This window comes from Python bivittatus, unplaced genomic scaffold (genome assembly GCF_059951505.1).
Source record: "Python bivittatus isolate LINGU-HERP-01145 unplaced genomic scaffold, Pbiv_v1 ctg000160_np1212, whole genome shotgun sequence".
NCBI classification, from domain to species: Eukaryota; Metazoa; Chordata; class Lepidosauria; order Squamata; family Pythonidae; genus Python; species Python bivittatus.
Genome location: NW_028277076.1, coordinates 8,284,103 through 8,298,405, shown reverse-complemented (window position 1 = coordinate 8,298,405; position 14,303 = coordinate 8,284,103). Strand labels below are relative to the sequence as shown.

Below are 14,303 nucleotides of genomic sequence, written 5' to 3'. Positions count from 1 at the left end.
CCAACTGGGAAGTTACAGCCATGTCAAGAGCCATCGTATCTAATTTGGTTGGGAGCTGGCTGGGATTATTGTACGAGATAGGCAGCCTTGTCAGTTTTATAAATCAACTCAGTTTCAGAGTATAAGCGCAGTTCGGCATCGGAGCGATCTCTCCAGATGTATTTGCACCAAGCGGGCTTGGCGCTACACCACTGCGTCTCTCCAAAACCACTGCCGAGTTTCTGCAACTCTTCTGCAGCTGAGTTCAAATCTCACCGTCCTGCTGCAGTGATTAGATGGGGTGTCTTAATAATCTAATCTTTACGGTGCCTGGACTTCAACTCCCAGAATTCCCCAGCCAGCATGCTGGCTGGGGAATTCTGGGAGTTGAAGTCCAGACAGCTTAAAGTGGCCAAGATTGAGAAACCCTTCTCTAGACACACCGCTGGGCTTAGATTGTCTCGACAGCAAAGAATCCTATTCATCCACCGTTAATTAAAAATCTCCCTTCAGATTTTATTTTATCGTTGTGGTGGGAAGCAAATGGGGTTGCCCGCGAGTCGTCTGCATGATAGACGGTTCGGATTTTAATTCTCCAGTCCCCAGAGAAGAAACAAATTATCCTTGTGGCAAAGCCAGACTGTCCCAACCTTTGATCCTAGATGCTTGGCACTGCAAACCCCACGGGGCCATCCACAAAAAATGGGAAGGATGGGTCCTGGAAGATTTGGGGACCCGTGGTTGGGGCGGGGAGGAGAGGGGATTTTTTGTGGTTTCACCGTGGGGGTTTTTGACTCCGTTTTGACGTTCTCAGAATCTAATTCCTGAGCTATGGTTTTGACACACACTATGGCCCTCTAAGAAAGGAAAACAAGGCAAAGGTGGAGGTAAAACTCGGTTTCCCCGAACGTCACCACAGAACGTGCAACGGAAGGAGAGGGGGAAGCAGACAGACACACCCAGAGAACTTACCCCACGCTTTAGGCTCCGGAAGCAGTGGATTTTGGGTTTGGAGGTCATGAACTCGTTGAAGCGATGGGAGAGGGGTTCCTTTGGCTGCTTGGGTGACTGGGGGCCATTGGGCACCGCAGAAGGCGAGGCAGAGGAAGGGGGCAGAGGAGGAGGCTGATAGGGGGGTGTTAAAAGGGACATAAGCTACGTATAAGAGATGGAGAAGTGATAGAATTAAAAAAGAAAAGAAAACAACAACAACACAATGAAATCAAAAGATTAACAAAGCAAACCTGGAAAAAGCACGTAAGCACAAAACCAAACCAATTCACGAGCACCAAAACGAGAGAGAGAGACAGAGAGAGAGAGACTTTTGAAAGCCAACTTCAAAAGAATTCATAAAAAGAAAAGGCACAGACAGTAAAGAAAAGCCCCTCGTTAACGTCATGGGGTTTTAAGTCAGTAAAGCCAACCAAAGCTTTTGGAGGAAAGATGAGGGGAAGAAAACAAGGGGGTGGGGAGGGCGTTTTGCCTGGTGTCGTTAAAAGAAATGCTTTGCAAAAGGAAGGCATGGTAGAAAATGAGTGTTTAGTACGGGCAAGAAGGTAAGATGTTGGGATTGCTCCCCGCTCCCTCCCCAAGAAAGCCCACCATGCTGCATGCAAAAGGAGAAAACCTTGAACTAGAAAGAGAGATTTTTCCCGCCCTGACCTCCCACTCCCATTGATGGAGTTAAATAAATTGGAAACTAGCATCGTGAAATGTGAAGACGGCATCTTGGTAGCAGATAAGAGCGTGGGGTTAAATACAGTCCCCCAGATTCACGAGCTCCAGCTTCAAACGACGCTCATCTCTGTAACTCAAGGCTGGTTTAAATAACGGCTGAACAAATGAGGTTCCGCACGTCATGGAAACCCCAACTCTTGTTTGATGGAGCAAACTCTCAAGTTTAGCCGTAGCCTAGCTTCTTTTGTTAACCTGGGTTGAGCAGTTGCTCTGAACATAGCCACAGAAGATATCTATAGGCCTGCTAAGAAAGTACCTTATACTTTCATAAAGAGAGGTGTCTTCAGAAGAAGTCCTCCTACAGATCTGAGCACCCAAGAGGGCTTTGCATCACTAGACCTACGTTTAGGGCTTTAAGAGTGTCATTTGGGCTTTAAGAATGTTATTTGAAGTTTAAATCCCAACACAACATATTTTAATCCTACTAGTGATCAGCAGGTGTCACGCAGACATCTCAGCACTGAGCACAAAGATAAGAGGAAGTGAACTTTAGCAACTCGGCCGGTTAACTACAGACTATGTTCAGAAGCATCTGAAAGCTCCTTAAATGTTTAAATTAAAGCATCTTCCATTCAAGTCTGGAGGTTGAGTCATGGCAACTGGACTTCTTTTCTTTTTGGTTAGAGACGTTTCGCTACTTGTCCAAGCAGCTTGACCAAGCTGGTTGACCAAGCTGGTTGACCAAGCTTGACCAAATTGCTTGGACAAGTAGCGAAACGTCTGTAACCGAAAAGAAGTTCAGTTGCCATGACTCAACCACCAGGCAATTCCACCTGGATGACTGAGAATCTTCATAAACATATCTTCCATTAAAGATGGCTTGTTTTCCATCACCAATGTTTCTGGCTGCAGGAGGACACCATGTGTGACTTTCGCTGTGATCTCAGTCTGCATGGCGCATGTTCCAATATACATTAGCCCAGATTCTTGTGTGGACTGCAAGGAAATATTAAATGATCTGCAAGTGACCCCTTGATCTGGAAAACATCTCTTGAAGGGAAGAAGCCTGAAAAAACCATGTCCCTAGACTAGCCTTCCTCCAGACCAGTGGATGTCAACTCCCAGAATTCCCCAGTGAACATGCCATTGCTGAAAATTTTGGGATTTGAAAGAGAACCTCCAGATTGTGGGCTTCAATCCCCACAATTCCCCAACCAACATTTGGCCCTTGCTGAGAATTCTGGGAACTGAAGGATGGTCTCCAGGCACATGGACTTTATGACCAGAATTCTCTTGCCTGCATTTCATTGTGGCTGAGAATTGCGAGAGTTGAACTCCATGGTATGGATTCAAGGAAACAATTGGGGGGCGCAAAAGAACAAGACACAACCATAGCCATGAACTGGAGTGAAGGGCAAGAGATACGTGTTGAGGGTTGCTTGTCCAACCTCACCCTATACTGGAGTTACTCCAATCTTGCAGAGTGAAAAGAAAGGAAGAAACCTACATCTACAGAGGTTGTGTCCCCAAAACACAAAACGGAGGCCCCGGGAACATGCCTTATCCATGCTTTGATCATGCTGGGGGTGAAAAAGAGAAGCTGATTGCCCGTGAAGAGCGTTACGCCGCTCATCCAAAACATTGGCCCAAAATGCTAGCCAAGAAATGCCAATAGATGCTGTGGAAATTGCCCCAGAGGAGACAAACTGCAAAAGAATTGCTCCTCTCCTCTCCTCTCCCTCCCCACCTGAACACGGTTTCAGGTGCCCCCAACGAGGAAAAGACACACGTCGGGTAGAAGGACCCGTTGTTGTGGCGAGCAGCTCCCGCGTCCTCCTTTGCAAGGCGCCACCGTCCGACAGCTGCTGCGGACAGCGGAGCAAATGTTTAGTGGAAAGACAGATCATGCAGGTTGAAAAGGGAAGGAAATCGATCAGCTCTACTTGGGCTGGGAAGGATGAAGCTCCAATGAAGGGGCCGGGTCTTCCAGCACAAACTTTAAAATGGAGAAATTGGCACCCGGGAAGACTTCTGCTTCCCTAATGATTTAATTAGCTGGAAAGGGTTGAGCAATGTAACCAGAGAAGCAACTGAGGCATGGGAAGAAAGAGGGGACAGCCATTATTTAGAATTGAGCAGGAAAGGGAAAACCAGCATGGCGAAGATACAACTGAAACAGAGCCAAAACTAACTTTAAACCAAGATAGGATTAAAAAAGTAAACATAAATCATAGTAAAAAAAAGAACCATTTTTTTTTTAAAAAAAGCATTTAGAAATAAAAACAAACTTTGCCAATTAAAAAAAAAAACCTATGACATTAAATTCCAACAGGACCATCAGCTATTAGTTCTTAGAAACTAATTTCTATTTAAAATAAAAAAGAAGAAGAGAGAAGGAGAGAGAAAGAGACAAAAAAAAACACTTCACTGCTGGGATTTCAAAGAAAAAACTCAAAAGTAGCAAAACTACAGAAGTATAAACTACGCCCAAGGCCACACCAAAAAAAGTACCTTGTTTTTTTTGATGAAAGGCCACAATTTGCCCTTGGACTTGCTCGTGAATCTGGATTCGGATTTACCGTCTTTCGAATTAGAAAGGCTGGATTCTGAAACCGCCCGCTTGATCGGCTGGGTGAAGTCCTCGAAGTCGACATCTCCAGGAGGCTCGAAGCCCGATTTGAAGGCTTCGATGACCAGCTGAGAGTCCTGGAAGGGACACACAACCGCAGAAAGCCATCATGGATTGGGGACCTGGACCTCCAGCTCTTGGAGGGAACGGTGAGGATGGGAATCATCTGCTCAGAAATTCCCCAGCGCCTAAATTCGCCAGAAATGTAGCTTCCAAAAAGGGACATAGATCGGTGGTGGGGAACGTGCTTTGGAGCTTCAAGTGCAATCGCGGTCGTTTTTCTTTTTAATAGCTGAATCTGAAGACTTGGGAGGGCCACCTAGTCCCAGTTGAGGGTCCTGACTCAACATAAAGCAGGAATGAGTGATGGTGCTAAGAGGAGGTCTGCATTTATGACAGATGGTTTTCGGTGTAGGTATTCTAAAGATACTCTCATACCCCATTCGGTTGTCTCTCCTCAAGGCTAAATGTACCCAGTTTATTTAGATTTTCCTAGTCCCCTGGTCCTCCTCTCATGGCCCTTCGCTAACCTGCCTCAATTTCTCTGCATCTTCTTCCACTGCAGTGCCCAGAACTGGATAAAGGATTTGAAACAGGGCTGACCAATATCGAATAAACTGGAACAACTGCTTCTCATTTTTGGAAAATATACTTCTTGATGCAGCCTAAAATTGCCCTGCCTTTTTAGCAACTACGTGCATGCTGTTCGCTCAAATTCAGGTTGTGATTCACTCCCAGTTCCAAAACTTTTTTTTCACATACTCTGACGAAACCAAGCCATGTATCCCCCATGTAAGACCTGCCCATATGATCTTTCCTAAGTGAATAAATTTGCACGTGTTCCTATGGTATTTCATTTCAAACGATTTTCCTTTTCCATTTTACCTGGTGAGTGCGATTTCACCCCGTCTCCTAAAGAACGGATGATGCGCTCTCTGCAAATCTGAAGAACCTCCTACTCCTCATCTAAGTTATTAATATATCTCAGAACAAGTAAGATCTCAATACCCTGGAAAGATGAACGACAATGAAATGAAAGCAAAAAATCCACAATGCGGAACCCGCTGGAGTTTCTAAGGGGCTCTCCCCTTCCAAATCCACAGTTTGAAAATGCACCTAAATGTCAGAAGAACTCAGCTAAGAATGCCACTATGATGCAAAACAGAACTGAAATCTCAGGGGATTGTATTTTGTTTCTTCCCCGCTGCTCTGATCATCACACCGGATTGTGTGAAAATACTTGCCAACCTGCTAATGCCAGAAAGGCTGGCAAAGGGAGCAGGGATTGGCAACTCACCCCTTTCAAATAAGGACGCATCATTCACCCATCTACCCCCCAAGCCTGTTCATTTACTTGCGAGACAAGAGAACCTAGAAGCCAGAAGCCCCCTTAGGGCATTCCCAGGGCAATCATTCATAGCCATGGTTGAAATAAAACAAAGCCTGTCCTGATTACTGTTATTTTGACACAACTATTCTTGGATGAAGCTAGAAGTCTCTAGGTCTTTCCCCATTCACAAAACTACTGTATTGCACATACCACCTCTGCATGACGTTGCCCTCATCACATCCCCAAACCATGAACGAAACAAATTTAAGTTGTTCTCCATTGCCTTTATCACATTCCTTAATACAAATGAGACAGACTTCAGTTATCTTTAGGTGCCTTCATCGCATTCCCAAACCATGAATGAAACAAGCTTAAGCTGTTCTCTGTTGCCTTCATCACGTCTCCTACCATGAATGAGTCAGACCTCAGTGGTCTTTAGATGCCTTCATCGCGTCTCCAAACCAGAATGAAACAAGCTTAAGATGTTCTTAGCGGTATTGTTGTTAATGCGGTAGTTTTGCCCTGACTCTGACTCACTCAAGGTTGGCCTGAAGGTATGTAATACCTGCAAGCCTTTGTCACTTATTATCTCGGAGGAGGTTAGAGGACTTCAATGACTAGGAATGGAGGCAACGGACACACTGGCACTGAGGATCACACATTTCACACCGATCTGGTTTTCCGCCAATTCAAAGGTGGGCAGAGGACACAGCAGTGAGGAAAGGCCCTGTAAATCATTAACGAGGAAATGCTTTAGTCTGTCTTATTTTAAAGTTGCCGGTATTTTATCATACTACAATTTTCATTCATTTCCAAATCACTCTTGTTGAGGCCTAATCACCCTGTACCCAAAAGGGAGCGATGCTCAGGGTTACATGGATGTTGTCTGCAGCAGACGCAAGGGCGTTCCCAACTAAATTACTCTTGTAAAACTTTACAGGGGGGCAGGGACAGGAAGAGGAAAAGGAATTTAAGAACAGACGTGCTCTAAATTGGAGGAATAAATAAACCAAAGGAAACCACATCCTGAATTTCCTACCTCCCCTTTTTCCAAAGGTTTGAACCCTTTGCTTTATCTTCTTTAATCCATGTCACATCCTCTCACATCCTATCGTTACAGTGGAACCCACAGGGGTGAGTTGCCTTTATCTGGGGATGTATGTCAAAACAGGAAGTCAGATCTCCAAAGCAAATTCACTGGTGTCAGCTTTCTAAATGGGTTTTTGGAAAGGCAAATCCTACACGTCGGTCCTTGTTAGTATCACGGCTGGGGCCACCTCTGCCTCGTAGGAGATGCAAGGGAATAACCGAGGAGAATACGCTACATTAAGCATCAAAAGCTGCAAGCAAGGAGCCAAATTCCACTCGGTTTCAAACCCAACATGATTTACACCCGATGGACGGGATTAAGTATCACACGCTCTGAAATCCAGGGTTGATTCTAGGGCTCAAGGAAGCTCTCCACTTACATGCTTCGGATTGATGGAATCCACTGCCTTTGTGATCTCATCCAGACACTTCCCGATGATGGGAGTCACCTGGCGATCCACCTCAGCAAAGGTCTTCATGGATTCCCCTATTCTGATGATCCGTCTCTCTTCCATGTCTTGAATTTTCTGGAAAGAGAAGAAGCATCCACAGGTTAAAACCTTTCAGAGACACCCCACTTCGCTCTATCCTTGTAGCAACGTCATGAGTGAGGCCTACACACTCCAATCTTCTAAGAGCAAACTCAAAGGTGGGGGTGTCAATACCATTCAGACTAAAATGGGGCTACTGGGAAGTGAGAGGGAGGTAAGACCACCCTAGATAGCCCTGGTTTTACAAGGATAACTCTAAAGGAAGAGAAAACAGAATACCCCAAACCAGTGTTCCTCAACCTTGGCAACTTTAAGACATGTGGACTTCAACTCTCAGAATTCCCCAGCCATGCTGAGAGTTGAAGTCCACATGTCTTAAAGTTGCCAAGGTTGAGAAACACTGCCCCAAACAGTCCAATTAGAACTGAATAAACCGAATAACCACAGAATGGCGAATGCCTATTTGGAAAAGAGAAGGTGGAATGGAGCGATCCAGAGAAGCACATGGCTGCCAAACTGGACCTCTGTAGAAGGACATTCCTAAGAGAAGATAAGAAGCCTCAGAACACCAACTAGACTAGACCAAATGGGGCTGGGTAACTGATGGTTTAACGTATTGTGGGAAATCCAAACCACACTGTATTAAGCAAGGTGTCCCATGGAAACATAACTGTGTCCATTTATTTGGACATAGACTCAGTTCTCAATGCCCACAATGTCCTCCACCAAAGTTTGGGGCCCAAGGATTTACAGCAACGAATCTGTCCCATTTCCCCCCAATTTATGAAGGAAGATGCTGTTGCGGTGCTCCACGGGAGCAGCAATTTTCCTTCCCAAGGGGGCCCATGACCCAGTGCGCCCAAGTTCATGCTTTTCATAATTTCATTCGGCAACCTGACCGGGGAAAAGTGGGGGCCCAGAAGCCCCGTTTCCTCATTCGTCTCTGGCTGGTTAGTGAAAGCCAAAGAACAATTCCTGGAAGAACCCAAGTGGGCGCATTATTTTTCAAAATTAGAAACGGCTCACTCCAGGCTCCTCTTATGACAGGTTTGAGAATTTTCCGTTCCACTTTTGGGTACAGAGAGAAACTGCTGACTATGATTAGTCTTTGCAATGGGAAGCTATGAAGATGACCAAAAAAAGAGAATATAGAAGTCTGGCCAGGAGATGTCATATTATCCCAGAAGTTTATTTGCTTGTTTATTCCCAGTTCCAGAGTGAGTTCTCCTGTGCTTTGGAAACACAACATAAGTCTGCGTCTACTGTAGTTCCCAGTGCATAAATTCTTCATTCCTTTTTCTCCTCTCCTCGTTCAATTTGACGGGAGAGGATTGACTTGAGAAACACTTTTCCAGGGAGAAGAGAATTTTGGAGACGTTCTCTCAGCCCAGCTATGCAGATCAGACCAGAATGTCAGTTCCTCAGGAAGGCTAAAATGACTTTTATTGAAATTGGCTCTAATAACAGCATCTTGCAAGTCTGTTTGTCCTGGACCTCCTCCCCCTTCTTATGCTATAGTGGATTAGGGAGGTGTCTGCCTGAGTCACTTCTGACTCAGAAGTGCTCTGGACTTAAAAAATGTTTCAGCCCCTTTGACCTAGGGAACAGCTAGGGAAATACATCAAGGTCATCTTCCTTACCCTCTTCATCTTCTTCTGGGAGGAGGCTGTGTTCTTGCCCTAAGTGAATTACAAGGTGGAAGCCAAGGAGTGGTATGAATGTCCTATATTTCACGGTCTAAGACGGGGAATAAGTAATCTTTCCAGCCATCTGCAGCCTCCCTGGCTTCCCTCGCTTCAAAAAACAGTTGGAGAACTTCTCCTCTGCTGGAAAAGTTTGCCCAGTAGCTTTGCCCACAAAATTGGTGCATTTCAGTAAGTTGGTTGCACCCAGGTCTGTTTGCAACAGGCAGGAAATAATTTCCCCTTCTGATTGCAAAAAACCCAGAAATAATACATCACACAAGTAGGAATTTGAGGAAGGTGACTGAAATGTGTTCTCCAAAGAGGCACTTTCCAAGTCTTCAGGAAATAGAAAGATGCATCTTATAACCCATCAGTGATCAAACATGAAGATGAAAGCCGGTGACACGAGGGGCCCACAAACCAGTCCTTGGCTTCAGAAATCAAAGGCAGAATCTTGGTGGGTTCAACCTGGCACCATCCTGCCCCATTCATGCTCTGCCTCCCCAGCTGCAGAACGGAGGTGGTGGTGAGTGGCGATGGCATGAAAAACAATGATGTCACCAACCAGGATGACAATAACAGCTCTGGATTCTTTCAGACAACAGGCAGTTCTGTTGCTCCCAACCCTGTTGCTCTGCCAGAGATTAATCAGATAGAGCAGGGGCCAACAGAAGACCAGGAGAAGTATGGTTGCCTTCACACTGCACACCAAGCCTCTACTTCAACTAGCAAAATGAATGCATGTGTGTATGAGAGAGAATGAATGAATTGTGGGATATCTATCTATCTATCTATCTATCTATCTATCTATCTATCTATCTATATCTAGCCAGCCAGCCAGCCAGCCAGCCAGCCAGCCAGCCAGCCTGTCTCTTTCTCCATTCCATCCATCCATCCATCCATCCATCCTCCCATCCTCCCATCTATCCTTCCTTCCTTCCTTCCTTCCTTCCTTCCTTCCTTCCTTCCTTCCTTCCTTCCTTCCTTCCTTCCTTCCTTCCCTTCCATCCTGTCTGTTTGTCTCTCTCTCTCTTTCTCCATTCTACCTATCCATCCATCCATCCATCCATCCATCCATCCATCCATCCATCCATCCTGTCTGTCTGTCTCTTTCTCCATTCCATCCATCCATCCTTCCTTCCTTCCTTCCTTCCCTTCCTTCCTTCCTTCCTTCCTTCCTTCCTTCCTTCCTTCCTTCCTTCCATCCATCCATCCATCCATCCATCCTGTCTGTCTGTTTCTCCATTCCATCCTTCCTTCCTTCCTTCCTTCCTTCCTTCCTTCCTTCCTTCCTTCCTTCCTTCCTTCCTTCCATCCATCCATCCATCCATCCATCCATCCATTCTATATGTCTGTCTGTCTGTCTGTCTCCTCCATTCTCTCTCTCTCTCTCTTTTAAAATAGGCATATATATGGGCATCAGAGCCCTGGAGAGTCTCTGATGGCAGAAGTGGGATATTCTCTGCATGATGGACCTCAATAACCAATATAATATCTACCTCATTTCTAGTGGGAAGCATAAGGGGTGCTATTTCTCTTAGCTAGAAAAATTCAGCAAGACAGTTTTCTATTAATATTGGTAAACTACTGTGGGGGTGGGGGTGGTATAAAATTGACCAGATTGGACTAGTTGCCAGAAAATGATCAAAATGCCGGGGGGGGGGGAGAGTATTCTCCTAATTTCTGCCCTCTTTCTTGCCCAACTGGTGTGCAAGAAAGACTGATTTTTTAATTTCCTTTTTTATATGTACATTAAAACCAATAATAATAATAACAATAATAATAATAATTTTCCTACTCCAAGTCCTTGGGAAGGACTCGGCAGATGGACAAAAATGCCAAATCCAGTCTAAACATCTGTTTCACTGTACGACCAACCATACCCAACTCTCAATGATTCTGGGCGAATACACGGAACATCAAATGCTTGAATCTGCACCCATTCATAGACAGAAAACCGGAATAGATAGAGAACTAGAACTTCTTCCGCATCTACAGAGTGTGTTTGGCACTCGGGACTCCGCTGTTCACACTGTCCAAAGTAGGACAACCCCTCCTACTCTTTGCAAAAGAAAGAGGAATGCGGGACCCGCGAAAAGGACATTTCCACCTATCCCACTTTCAGGACCAGACTGGAGAATCTGGGGTTGTATGCACCGTCACGTCCAAACGTGACCGGAGGTGGCATGAGAGAGGCTGCAATCTGCAAGGCCCACAGGGATTCTCACCTGAAAGATGTTGGGGATGTGCGTGTGGTAATGCTCTCGCTGCTCGTGGTTGAACTTCTGTAAGATGGAGGAATATTCGGCTTTGCTGTCCTCGGCCATCTGGTGACGGAGCTGAGCTTGCTGGCGAGCCTGGAGGACAAGGCACCAAAATGTGAGGACCTCTCAACGCACCCCGATGACCTGGTTGGCGACTCTTTTTGAGCGATTGTGCGCCTGTTTTCGAGACCCCCCTCTATGGCCCAGCAGCCTTTGAAATAATGGAGGGATTGAAAAACACCCCCAAGCAGAAACTGGGTTAAGAAGAAAGGAAGGGCCAGAACGGCACCTCTTGCAGAGAGGCGCTGGGCGAGCTCTCTGCACCAGGAATTGGTTAAGCTGTTCCCCGCGGGTGACACAGCTGGCAGTTGACGGCCGTCCACGATGACGGCTGTCTTTGCATAAATATTTTCCACCAACAATCCCTTTTGTAGCGGGCTCCCTCTGGCTTCTCCGCCCACCTACGCCTTAGCAAGATTTTCAGAGCCTGGCCTTCGTTTCGCAGCCCACTTGATTCGGTTTGCTTTCCAGCCTCCCTCCCATCTGGTTCGCGTCAAATGCCTTTTTATCCCCACACCTCCCGCTTGCAGGCCAGATGTTGATGCAGCTGTTTTTGGAAGGACCGAGGCGCTCCGGGAAGGAATGCCAAGGGTGAAGAGGGCACCCCTGCACGTGTGCAGAATGCATTCCTTCACCAGTCAGAAGAATCCCCCCCTTTTTTTAAAAAAAAAGATACAAAATTGGGGGGGAGCGTTTTCTTGGGAGGGGGAGAATTTGGCCTTCTTGCAGCTCTTATTTAGTGACAAGTTGGAGAAAAGGCGGGTGTTGAAGTCTTTCTATCAGCTTTCTTCCAGCAGCCTCCCTGGCTGCTCACGCCTGCATTCAATCCCAAGGGGAGACCTCGAGACGAATAATAATAATAAAAGTACCAATAGTTATAGGCATATTAGGCGCAATCCCAAAACATCTGGAGCGCCACTTGAACACCGTTGGCATTGACAAAACCACCATCAGTCCATGGCCAAAGGCCGTTTGACTTGGACTGCGACGGTACCTTTAACGCCATCAAACAACATCTGCCCATCCCAGGTCTTTGGGAAGGACTCGATCGGTGGACAAAAATGCCCGATCCAGTCTGAACATCTGGCTGACTGTGCGACCAACTACAATAATAATAATAATTTATATGGTGCACAACTGCCACGATTCTGGGCTCCTCCTGCGGACTGCTTCCGATGGGGAAGGGGTGAGCAGCCAGGGAGGCTGCCGAGGGGTGGAACGAAGAGCCAAGGAAAACGAGACCAGCCGTCCCCCTGACGATCCGATCGGCTCAAAGACAGCCCTGAGAGAAATCTGGAAGGAATTCTCAAGCACCCTGGGAACAAGGCCGAAAAACGGAAGCCTCTTTCGGAAAGATGGATTTTGCTAGAGGGTTCAGATATTCAACTAGGATTTCTTAGATTTCTTTGGGAAAATGTGCTGGGGGGGGGGTGCTCCAATCAGAGTGTGCTAGCGGTGGTGGTGGGGAGGGGATGGACAGAATGCAACTATTTAATGCAATCAGGATGCATTACATGCAATGAGCTGGGATGCAATTAATTAAAAAAAGAGTGCAATTATTATAATCCATGTGGTCAGGATCCACATATGTTCATTATTACCCTTTCTGACACAGGCAAATTTTTTGGTTTATTTCACTTTTTCCTTCAGTTTTCCCGCTAATCCCATCCTATTCCCTCATCGGTCTGCTCTTCATTTTAAGGAAAGGCCCTGCATGACAATCTGCAGAAATTTCCACGAACCTTAAATTTCACACCCTCATTTTTGCACACAATTTTGTTTCCCCGTATATCCCACGCTGGCATTCAGTTTTCAATAACATCCCTGTTTTCCTTTTTCGACTCGATGTTGCTGGATAAAGAGCTCATTGTAGCTCTGAAAGCAATGAGAAAATTGACAAAGAACTGTAACAATTTTCTTTGAGAGCTTCGCCAGTGGAACAACACCAGATTAAGCGGCATGACGTGGGAGAGGGCCCTTCCCTGCATCCCAACGCTCAGGGGAGCAACTCACGCAGAGACACAACGGGCAGCTCCCTCATGGGAGGAGCCCCTTTCCTACATCCCTGCGCTCAGGGGAGTAACTCACTCAGAGACACAACAGGCGAGCCCCTCCCTACATCCCTGCGCTCAGGGGGAGCAACTCATGCAGAGACACAACGGGCAGCTCCCTCATGGGAGGAGCCCCTTCCCTACATCCCTGTGCTCAGGGGAGTAACTCACGTGGAGACACAACAGGCGAGCCCCTTCCCTGCATCCCGACGCTCAGGGGGAGCAACTCATGAAGAGACACAACGGGCAGCTCCCTCATGGGAGGAGCCCCTTCCCTACATCCCTGCGCTCAGGGGGAGCAACTCATGCAGAGACACAACGGGCAGCTCCCTCATGGGAGGAGCCCCTTCCCTACATCCCTGCGCTCAGGGGAGTAACTCACGTGGAGACACAACAGGCGAGCCCCTTCCCTACATCCCTACGCTCAGGGGAGCAACTCACGCAGAGACACAACGGGCAGCTCCCTCATGGGAGGAGCCCCTTTCCTACATCCCTGCGCTCAGGGGAGTAACTCACGCAGAGACACAACGGGCAGCTTCCTCATGGGAGGAGCCCCTTCCCTGCATCCCTGCGCTCAGGGGGAGCAACTCATGCAGAGACACAACGGGCAGTTTCCTCATGGGAGGAGCCCCTTCCCTGCATCCCTACGCACAGGGGAGCAACTCATGCAGAGACACAACAGGCAGTTTCCTCATGGGAGGAGCCCCTTCCCTACATCCCTGCGCTCAGGGGGAGCAACTCATGCAGAGACACAACGGGCAGCTCCCTCATGGGAGGAGCCCCTTCCCTGCATCCCTGCGCTCAGGGGGAGCAACTCATGCAGAGACACAACGGGCAGCTCCCTCATGGGAGGAGCCCCTTCCCTACATCCCTGCGCTCAGGGGAGCAACTCATGCAGAGACACAACGGGCAGCTCCCTCATGGGAGGAGCCCCTTCCCTACATCCCTGCGCTCAGGGGAGCAACTCATGCAGAGACACAACGGGCAGCTCCCTCATGGGAGGAGCCCCTTCCCTACATCCCTGCGCTCAGGGGAGCAACTCATGCAG

General features: G+C 47.2%; 1 protein-coding gene across 16 annotated transcripts in view; it reads right to left on the bottom strand.

Annotated features, from left to right (window-relative positions):
- The window catches only part of FNBP1 (formin binding protein 1), a 105,894-nt gene that overhangs the window by 27,457 nt on the left and 64,134 nt on the right, over positions 1-14,303 (bottom strand). For 7 of the 16 annotated variants that reach the window (XM_088147102.1, XM_088147104.1, XM_088147106.1 and 4 more), the window contains exons 7-10: positions 11,109-11,237; positions 7,085-7,231; positions 4,168-4,362; positions 952-1,134 (exon numbers count right to left, since the gene is read on the bottom strand). In XM_088147102.1, coding sequence (XP_088003228.1) covers positions 952-1,134; positions 4,168-4,362; positions 7,085-7,231; positions 11,109-11,237 — 654 coding nt within the window. The remainder of the gene's footprint in view (positions 1-951; positions 1,135-4,167; positions 4,363-7,084; positions 7,232-11,108; positions 11,238-14,303) is intronic. The other 9 variants (XM_088147114.1, XM_088147115.1, XM_088147117.1 and 6 more) reach the window with 2 other exon arrangements.